An 11,117-nucleotide genomic window follows, 5' to 3' on the forward strand; every position below is an offset into this window, starting at 1 on the left:
TTGACCTAAGGTATGATGGAATGATGCACACATTCACAACATATTAAAAAAGAATTGAATAGGGATAAATATAAGTACTTTACAAATTATAAACTTTCAGACAAATGTATGGTTTTGATTACTCATTTTTAGAGCAGCTTCTCTGTTGCAGCTGCTTGTGTTCTGTGCAGAAACTTAAGGATGGGGGCACTACTATCAATCATCCCAGGATTTAAGATAGCCACACCCCCGTGAAAGATGCATTATACTACTCTGCTTTCTTGTCTTTCTCAAGCAGTAAACCAATTAGAGAAGAGACAGCATGACTTCTCCTTTCAGGTTTAGGTAGAGGATGCTACTTATTACAAACTTACTTCATGTTTGGGTTTGGTTTGATTGGGTTTGGTTTGGTTTTCCACTTCCTTCTTAGAATTCTTCAATGGACCAGATATCCCTCCAATCAAAGAGAAAAAGTTTACCAAATCCATGTTTCTTTTGCCCACAGAGTTGGATAACACTTTCTCTATTTCCCCTGAGACAGGGACCCTTGAGTCTTAACCCCAAACTGAGCTGTGCAATGAACTGTTGGCTAGGCAATAAGATTGTCCAAAGACACAGCTCTGTCTTCACCCTGATTATGCTTCAGGCCAAACTTCTGGGTGTTTCTAAAGATCAGGGAAACCAGAGACTAATTCTGTGTCCATGCATAAAAGGAAAGGCAGAAAAAAGAAGGACAGACACAAAAATAAAGATACATCAACTTCATCAAATCACACATTCACAGAAGACAATAAAGTGAAGTAGACTCTACACTCAGACAGACCCAGCTCTGCTGTTTATTGCCTGTTGACTGTGCTAAAGTTACTTAGTATCTAGCCTTGTTCATTTCAGATATAAAATGGAGATAATGCTGGCATTTACTTAATATAGTTCTAGTGACTATGAAATTATGTAATGTATGAAAGCACTAAAAATTCTGCCATATAGTTGATATTCCATTAACTCCTGGCTTTTTAAAAATTATTATTATTCACTACTTTTTCTAATATTTATCACCCTCTGCTCCAAGTATTTCTCTTTCTCTGTGTGTGTGCGTGTATGTGTGTGTGAGTGATATGTTACATGTTAAGACCACTGGATCTTTCCTTTTTTATGTGTGCCTATCTGTAGTGAGAGTTAGTGTTTATCCATTATCTGCTTTGTTTTAGAAAGAAGGAAGAGACACTCAAATCTGTTATTCTTTACTAATTAATTGGGAGATACTTGCACAGATCAGCTCAAACATTTGGTACCATGTGATAAATGACAACAGGGCACCAATTTCTTCAGAGAAGCAGAATTTGCCATCCCTAAGACACTAACATCTTCTCCTATTTGACTGGGTTTCTGGAGAAGACAAATGACCGTCGCTCTTACCAAAGTCATTTGAGTTACTCTTATGGGTCATAGAATCTAATTACTGGGAAACTTTTTAAGAATCACTGCAAATGATAAAGCAAACCCAGGCACACATAAAATTGGAAAGATGGATAAAGAAAACCACTCAGTGGTGACTGAGTTTATCTTTATGGGCATCACTCAAGACCCTCAGCTGCAGATCATCTTCTTTGTGGTCTTCCTCTTGGTCTACCTGGTCAACATGGTGGGGAATGTTAGTATGATTACCCTGATCATAACAGACACCCAGGTTCACACACCCATGTACTTCTTCCTCTGCAACCTCTCCTTTGTTGACCTGGGCTACTCCTCAGCCATTGCCCCCAGGACGCTAGCTGACTTCCTAGCAAAGCACAAAATCATCTCCTTCTCCAGCTATGCCACCCAGTCTGCTTTCTTTGTAGGTTTTGTGGATGCTGAGTGCTATGTCCTGGCTGCCATGACCTATGACCGTTTCGTGGCCATCTGTCAACCTCTCCACTACAGCACTCTCATGTGCAAGCAAGACTGCTTGGCTCTCGTGCTGGGTTCTGACCTGGCTGGTCTGGTGATTTTAGTTGCCCACACTTCCCTCACCTTCAGTTTGAGTTACTGTGGTTCCAGTATCATAAACCACTTCTGTGAAATCCCACTGCTTCTAGCCCTCTCTTGCTCAGACACCTACATCAGTGAGATCTTGCTCTTCAGTGTGTGTGGCTTCATTGAATTCAGCACCATCCTCATCTTCATCTCCTATGCCTTCATCCTCATCACCATCATCAGAATGCGCTCTGCTCAAGGCCGCCTTAAGGCTTTCTCCACCTGTGGGTCTCACCTCACTGGTGTCACACTTTTTTATGGCACAGTCATGTTCATGTACCTGAGGCCAACATCCAGCTACTTCCTGGATCAAGACAAGTGGGCCTCTGTGTTCTACACTGTTATCATCCCCATGTTGATTCCTTTGATCTACAGTTTACAAAACAAGGATGTGAAAGCTGCTTTCAAAAATCTAATTAGAAAAAAACCTCAATAAAAACAAAAAAGGGGAAAATCTGTTATTACCACATGTAAAAATTAGTGGTAGAAAAATGATGGCAGAAGGTGGAAAATGCAAATAACTTTCCAATAAACACTACTTTAGGTGCCAGCTACCTGCTGCATCAATCTTATTTTTTCTTAACTGAGGTAGAGTTGATGTATCATATTGCATAATTCTTAAGTATACTGCATAGTGATTCAAAAATTTTAAAGGTTATACTCCATTTATAGTTATTATAAAATGCTGGCTATATTCCTTGTGCTGTGCAGTATGTCCTTATAGCTTACTTACTCTGCTTTGTTACATTCATTAGTTGTATTTTTAGGTTCCACATATAAGTGATATCGTACAATCATTTTCTCTGTCTGACTTATTTCACTAAGCATAACACCCTGCAAGTCAATCTTAAATTCTTGAGGATTTTCAGGAAAATTTAACTCTATGGTGTGAAGCAAATATAAATTAGTATTTCTGAAAGTCATGCTGAGTGAGATGCATTAATTATTTTTTTTTATTTAAAATTGGCTCACATGTCAATAAGAAATGGAGACAGGACTTGAGAAGGGCAATAAATAGCTACTCACTCTAAAGTGTATTTGTTTTCAGGGTCATGAGGAATGACAGACCCAAATGTTGAAAAGATATCTACTATGAAATGGAGTCGGAGAAAATTTAGTTAAACACGTGGGAATGGGGCTGGTGTGAGTAGTGACTTAATGTATCCCAGAATCCAATCACGTGTGTATTCAGCAAAAACTTACAAATGCTAGATTTGTGCCTCCAGAGGACACAAATGTAAGACACACCTGTGCCAACAATAGGAATTTGATGTGCTTCCAGTTACTCTGTTATCTCTCGGAAGCTGCTGCCACCAATACAATCAATAGCCACGCAAAGTCCAAGAATAAGATCTGAGATTAGGCTCTGCTAACTAAGCATGTGAGTATTGACAGCACCCTTTTTTTCTGTCCTCAGTTTTCTCTTATGTCAGGTGGTTGGTTTCACCTTATAATCACTGGACCCTTTGGTCTATTCAAAAGGGGTGGTCATCTCATTTTTGTCCACCTCACATACTGACCTCCTCCCAGCCCTCAGGGAAGCCCTAGGATTCTAGGACTCTGGAACTTTTTGTAAGAAAGATAAAGTTTAGATCCATCCCTAAGGCTAATTTTAGCAAGACTGTAATGTATACAGGACTGATTGTCCTGATCAATCCCCAATCTCCCCTATGCCTTTCTCTCCCCCTCTTCTAATCTCAATGAAACCCTAGCCTTTTCCATGGCAGTTAAGTGTCTTCATGCTTTCCACCATCATCCCCAGGCCCTTCTCAAAGCATAGTTTCATTAACCTTGATGTAGCAATGACTGACAACAGAGGAGGATGTAACTCCTTTTTGCATGGTCTCAAGGCTATAAATCTTGAATTAAAAAACAGGACTGCCAGGTATCAGCAGCAGGTAAAGGCAGCAGACTGAGAACTGAGGAGAGCTAAGGTTTTCTCAGATGTGCTGAAATTCCATCACACCATCTGTTTCAAATACTGACAATAATGTTTTTGTCTCAGCCTTTCCTCTCACACAGTATAGTCAAAGGTCAGGGAAATGCAGTGGTTGCCCTGAAGTGTAAGAGAAACCTCATTCATCATGAAAGGTACTAAAGAGTTTTAGAGATAAAAGACTCAGGATTCACCACACTTTCTAATGGGTGTCATATATGAGTAGAAATTGACCAGGTTCAAAATCACTCAGTCATATTATGAATTCCTAAAAACATCCCTGATGTCACATTATGGAGAAAGTAAAGGGCTTAATATACAGGTGTGGAGTGGTCAGTCCTGAAACAGTCCAGAGATTTAGCCTTCAGGTTTTTTAAAAATATAATCTAATGTGTAAATCTATATGCTGTGTGAAAAACAAGAAATTAGGGTAGGACTTTCCATTTTCATTAACTATGAACCAAGTAGTCTATGTCTTAATTGAAAGAGCAGTTGCCTCAGAATAAGGAAGATCTTTGAATCCCACTTCTGTATCTCTACTCACTGACCTTGTTGCTAAAGGACTACTTTTTTTTTCCTAATTTATTGTTGTATCCAGTCAATAAACAAAACACTTTAAATCTGTTTAGGTTCTTACCACAATCATTAGATGTATGTATTATTCTCATTTTAAAGATAATAAAACTGACATATAGAAAAGTCAACAAAAAACTTGTCAAAGTTAAGTAGTAAAACCAAAAACTGACCCAGGGGCTGCACTCTCCACTCTGACTTATGACAAAATTCAGGCTTTGGACTATTTAGAAAGAAGCCCTCACTCAGATTCTGGTCTCTCTTTCTGTAGGACCTTGGGCAAGTTACTTAATCTCTATAAGCCTTAATTTCATCTTACAAATGGGAATAACTTACTTTTTAACATTTTTCAAATGATATGCTGTAATCCTTGTAAAGAATCTGTCACATAAGAGATATTTAATAAACAGTAGCTCCTTCTATTTTTCTTTCATTTACATCTTAACTATCTGTCATCTTGGGTCAATGTGTTGTCATAAAATGAGGAAGCCATTTTTTCCCCATGTAATTGGTTTTAGAAGCACAAATATCAACTTGAAATGACAAGAGAAAAAATGGATGGAAGTTGGATCATGTTAGTCTTTGTCCCAGTCCTGCCAGTAATCATGTCGGATAAGTCCCATAATGTCTCTGTACTTTAATCTATTCATCAATGAACTAAGGGCTATTATTTACACCTCATCTATCCTTTGGATTTGCTCAAATAAGTGGTAAATAAATGTCTGATGTTTGAAAAGGCCTGAATTCTCCTTTATACATTAAAAACTTTAGCAAGTACTAAAAACATAGCAAAAGCAGACATTTCAATCATACTCTCTATAATAGACTGCAAAAATCTTATGAACTGCTGTTTTCTCTAATCAGAAACGAGTTGGTAACTACTGCACTAGGAGTTATAATAGGCAAAAATCAGTGCAGATGTGGTTAAGATGGAAGGGATCAGAATGAGAAAAAGCTGAAATTAAATTCTGCTTCTTCCACACACAAGAAAAATCTCAGGTGACTTTTTTTAAACAATCTGTGTTTAAGACTTAAGACTTGGTGGGTAGATTTGTAGATGTAGATGTACATATCAATGCAGATATAGATGTTCTGTCTTTACTGAGTTGACATGCATAGGGAGATAAATTAAATGCATATATCATGTATTACAGGAAAACAAAACAATAAATACGAGAAGAGGACTGCAGACAAAGTGCTGTGGGAAGTCACACCTTAAAGGCAGCACCTCCTTTTGGGAGATCAGGGAATTTTATGGAGGAGGGGGCATGTGAGTTGTTTTTGAAGAAAGATCCAGAAATTAAACAGGAAAGCAAACCAATAGGGAATGACAGAAGGAAGAAACATAGTGAAGAAAGGTACAGAGGCTGGAAACCATGGGACTGTTCCATGGGCCATTTTGGCCAGCTGTCCAGTGGGAAGGTTTGATGGCAAAGCTGGAATGTAGCTCAAGATCTGGCACCAATTTAAGGACAAGGGAATTTGTAACTTGGACTGTAGGGAGTTTATCACTCATGAATTCTGGAGAAGATACCTCTTTGCTCCCTGAAGTCCTGTCACATATCCATCCACAGAAAGACCTTTGGAGAAACCAGTGTAGCAACACAGTCTTTAGGTGGGTAAATCCAAGTAGACATTGGCTACTTCAGATAGGTTTAGTGGCATAAGATGGTATGCTTTTCTTAATAAAACTTGAATAAAACTCTTACCTTTAGCCATAATTATGTGTGGTCTTCTCCCAGGGGAGGAATGTAAGCTGAAGTCTCTCCCTTCAGTATCTGCCATAGAGAGGCTACCTGGAATAATTAGGGTCTAAGATTCCTTGTCCTATTCCACAGTTAACCCCTATTCCCTAACACAGAAGCTATAAAATTGCCAAAGTCCTTTGCTTGGCATTCCAAGTCCTCTTCCTTAAACACCACGTGGTATTATTTCTCCCTGATCTCTTTGTGCAACAAATTCTCCTATAAAGCTATTTCTTGAATGGCCCTGACATTTTTCTACCTCTGTATTTTCACCAGTTCTCTCCTCTTTCTACTCCCTGCTTCCCTGATTATCCCAACTCCATGTCTCAGAACATCCAAACTTGGCTCTTCCTTCAAGGACCAGCTAAATACTACTCCTCCAGACACCCTCTTTCTCTGACCTACTGGGCTGGTAAAAAAACTTACTCTTCTGAACAGCAAAATCATTTCATTTGTAACTTTCTTTTGATTGTGTGTGGATGTTATAGTTATGCACATACACGTCTAAATGCCTAAAATGCAGACACTGTGTGAGATGTACCTGGTGTCCCTCTCACAACAGCAAACTCATAATGAACACTTAAAGAAGTTTGTGAAAAGAAAGAAGTGAGATGAAATGTTTGGTGTCCAGATTGCTTCAAACAGTCAGACACCAAAAATGTGCAGCCAGTGAGGGGCTTTGGAAGCAGGTGTGTTGGTATCTGTGTGTTTAGCTCTGTTAGAGCAAAGTTAGTTAGTGAGAATAATGAGCCTTATTCTGGAGACTGGAATGGGAGCCCATGATGAAATCAACACCATGAATGCCACCCATGGATGACATGTGAAATTCTACATTTTCAGCTTCATCTTAGTCATTTCCTCCCACATCCCACCTCCCAGAAGTTCAAGTTACGTCGAGCTCAAGTACACCTTAAACTTCCTCCCTTTGCATACTTTTGCTTACATGAGTCTATGCTTCAAACACCACTAACCCACCTAGAAAACACTTGCTTCTGCTTTATGTCACAAATCAACCATCACTTCTAGAAATCATTCCTGAACTCACTTTCTGGGTTTTCCCATCTGCAGAATGGTACCAGTAATGCCTACAGTGTGGGATTTCTGTGAGAACTAAGCAAGAGTGTTACCATGGCCAATGGCCCCCCTTGCTCAGGAGTTTTTGCCCATTGTCCTGGGATAAGTATCAGCAGTGCTACATTTCACTCTCAAAAGTGCTCTAATCCAGATATTAAAATATGAGAAAATCCTAAGGAGTGTATTTAAGCACTTTGGGGCTTAATTAATGGCAGCTGTCCTTTGGGCTAGATTCACATGTAAATCCACTATAACATTAAAACATACACCCCTTATGAGTATGATAGCTCACTTCTGCTGAGTCCTAGCCCAGTGTTCTGTAAAACAGGGAAGTGTGCAACATGGTAGAAAGTGGCAGGCACAACTAGAACTGGGGAAGTGATTAGGGAAGCTCTGTAAGTGTCTGGCCCATGGCTGTGTTCAGCATGATGTTTTGATTAGTCAGAATTTAGACGGTGTTGTGCTGTGAAGCACTTGATGGAAGACTCACATTGCCTGTGACTGTGGTGAGCTGATTCACAGCAAGTTCAAATAGCCTAAAAAAGGCACTATTATAGGAATAAATGAAGGCAAGAGGTAAAACAGATGATAGCAAAGAAGCAGTTCAGCTTTCCAATTATGCTGCAAGAATGGTACTAATGAGGAATAATTAGCTTCACCAGGACTTTCTTCCTTTTCAATATTTTACAATCCTCATACTTATTAACTGGAATGCTGAATTAATGTTTTTCACTTTAAAGGGAAAGACACCCATTAGGAAAGCTGGTAACATAATGTATGGTTGTAGTGTTTTTTATATCCTCTATACCTACAATGATGACATTACAACGTTTCAATATTGCATTATTGACCTTAAAATTAATCAGCCATGTCCAAAAAGTGAAAGCAAATTCTGAAGAAATTCTGACAGGTTTATAATATATAAACTTTATCATCAATTCATAATAACTCTATTCTAGAGAGGATAGAGATGTCTAGATAAAGATAGATGATTGATTGCTTGCTTTTTACATTTTAAGTCAATTCTAAACCAGTGATGTCTACATTACTTATCTCATTAAGGAGACTTCACATATGTATTTGCTGATTGTATACAACCTTTGTATGCAGTTAGAAGAAATGGTGGCATTTAACTGTTGGATATCTGCAAAAGGGGAAATATGATTTTTATTTTATCTAAATCATGAAATAAACAAGTGAGAAAATTTTAGGAATTGCTTATGTCTTATGTAATAATTTAGTCAAAGGCCATATTTAAGTTTATTAGGTAGACTAATCTGAAGTTATATTTTGCTATTCTCTTAATTTGAAGAATAACTCTTTACTAAAGGTATCACTGGTTGAAAAGCTTCAAAACAGAGGACATATTTCTTTCCACCCATTTGTGACACATATATGTATATCTGTCTCCCACACAGCATCCAGGAAAACCTCTCAAAAACATAAGTGGTATCATACCACCCTTCTTTATAACGCTTACACTTTGCGGAGAGTACATCCCTGCTCCTGACCATAAGCAGCTTTGCCCTGCATAGTCCGTCTCATGTCTGCCTCTCCAGCCACATCTCCTGTTTCTCAATAGTTTCCTTTATTCCCTCAAATGAACAAACCATCTCACATTTCCAGTCTTTGTCCACAACCATGCTCCAAACAGAAGCTCTTCTCGATCTGACTCCTACCTGTCCTTCCTTTGTGTGCAGCCTCCTCAGAGAAGGTCATCTTTCCTATTATTGTCTGTCACCACCCCTTGATAATCATGTCCCTTAATCCATTATCACAATTTGTCAATGGAAGTGTGTATAGTATATGTATATTACAAATATCTATATATAAAGAAATTATTTCTATTTTATTTAAAGTTCTATTCTATAGCCCTTCAACAATATGTAGTGAATGAATTAGTTAATCTATTAATCCTTGACCAAATCTTCCATTTCTAATCATTGCTATCCCCCGTCCATACAATCAGCCTAAGACCACCAGGAATAAGCCTATAAGTCACATAAAATCAGATTTATTAATCCATTGCAAAGAAAAATACCACACACTAGGATTTGGGGGGAGGGTGGAGTTAAGATAAAATTTAAATGAAGCAACATTTTGAGAGATTCATTGCAAAGCAGGGCTATGTATAAAGGGGTCAAAATTAGGTTTAAACCACAAAGTAGATGCAGGGTCCTGTCTCCTCGGAAACTACAAAACTAAGATTGATGCAGTATGTTGCAACCAAAGACCCCTATCTGAAGTTCTGCACCTGAGTTGAAAGTTGAGAATGCTTCTCCCCACCAAAGTGTTTTACATCCTTCAAGCAGGAGTAAGATGTTTCTTCTTACTGATATAATTTGGAGCAATTAATTTCAAAGAGTCTGTGATTTTAGAGAACCAAGATTTCTCAAGGAGTGAGAAATTAGTAGTCACTCAATAAAGGATGCTTTTTCTGAAATTTATGGTTTGCCCTTGGGGGAGACATGTTTCTTGTTGAGTCTGCAGCTGGAACCAAGTGTCTTTTATGAATGATAGGGCAGATGTTGACTGTCCCAGCCACTTTTTATTCTATCATTTCATATTGGAAAGTCCATTATCTTAGGTTAACAGTTAACCTCAGCATCACACTAAGAGGTCTCATGTCCTCTGTTTTACAACAGCTCTCCTTAAAGCTCCTTTTACATCTTGGTTCTTTAGACTGTAGATCAAGGGGTTGAGCATGGGTGTGACCACAGTATAGAACACCTTGGTGATCTTGCCCCCAGTCCTGGAGGACTTCGACTGGGGTCTCATGTACATGAAGATGGCAGTTCCATAGAATAAGGCCACCACTGTCAGATGAGAAGCACAGGTGGATAGTGCCTTGTGCCTCCCAGAGGCTGATCAAATCCTGAGGACTGATTGAAGGATTCTGGTATAGGAAACAGCAATGAAGAGAAAAGGAATGAAGACAATGATGACACTGAAGATAAAGACAACCATCTCAGTAACTGAGGTGTCAGTGCAAGCCAACCTCAGGATGGAAAGAACTTCACAAAAAAATTGATTCAGAACATTGGGCCCACAGTAGGGCAAACTCAAGGTGAGGATGTTGATGACCATGGAACTCAGGAAACTACTGGACCAAGAAATGGCTGCCAACTGGATGCAGGTGCTCTGGTCCATAATGAGAGTATAATGAAGGGGATGACAAATAGCTACATATCTGTCATAAGCCATGACACCAAGAAGAACACATTCAATCATTCCAAAGGAGAGGGAGAAGAACATCTGAGTATCACAGCTGGAGAAGAGGATTGTCCTTTTCCCCACCATGTTGGACAGAATTTGTAAGACATTGGTGGATGTATAGCAGATGTCCAGAAAGGATAAGTTAGTGAGGAAGAAGTACATGGGGGTTTGGAGAAATGGTTCTATCTGGATAATAATGATAATAATAACATTCCCCACCACTGTTAACAAATAGTAGAACAATAACATAATAAAAAGAATGAGCTTTATCGTTGGCTGAAATGAGAGCCCCAGTAACACAAATTCAGTCACAGTGAAGTTTGTTTTTATCAGATTCATTTCTTGGTCACCTCCCTCTCATAGAACCATTCACTCACCTAAAGAAAAAAAAATCAAATGCCCTATACATCACAGTGTTGAAAATTCAAGATAAAAATAAGATAGCAAGGAGATTATATCTTGAGTATCTGAGTTGTACTACAAGCAGAAAGCTTTCTCTCTGCTATTGAAGGGGATATTCCAAAAGAATATTCAAACTCAAACACTGATTAAGTTAAACAGATATTCTAGCCTTTACT

General features: G+C 38.6%; 1 protein-coding gene and 1 pseudogene across 1 annotated transcript; one reads left to right on the forward strand and one right to left on the reverse strand.

Moving 5' to 3' along the window:
- The first annotated feature begins 1,501 nt into the window (after positions 1 to 1,501).
- LOC140694388 (olfactory receptor 5AR1-like) lies at positions 1,502 to 2,431 on the forward strand. Its single transcript, XM_072957652.1, has one exon. It carries the CDS (start codon positions 1,505 to 1,507, stop codon positions 2,429 to 2,431), a length of 927 nt encoding a protein of 308 aa, XP_072813753.1. The 5' UTR covers positions 1,502 to 1,504.
- Positions 2,432 to 9,945: 7,514 nt separating this feature from the next.
- On the reverse strand, positions 9,946 to 10,878 carry LOC107035103 (olfactory receptor 2G3-like; annotated as a pseudogene).
- Positions 10,879 to 11,117: the final 239 nt, after the last annotated feature.

Source organism: Vicugna pacos, unplaced genomic scaffold (genome assembly GCF_048564905.1).
Source record: "Vicugna pacos unplaced genomic scaffold, VicPac4 scaffold_21, whole genome shotgun sequence".
NCBI classification, from domain to species: Eukaryota; Metazoa; Chordata; class Mammalia; order Artiodactyla; family Camelidae; genus Vicugna; species Vicugna pacos.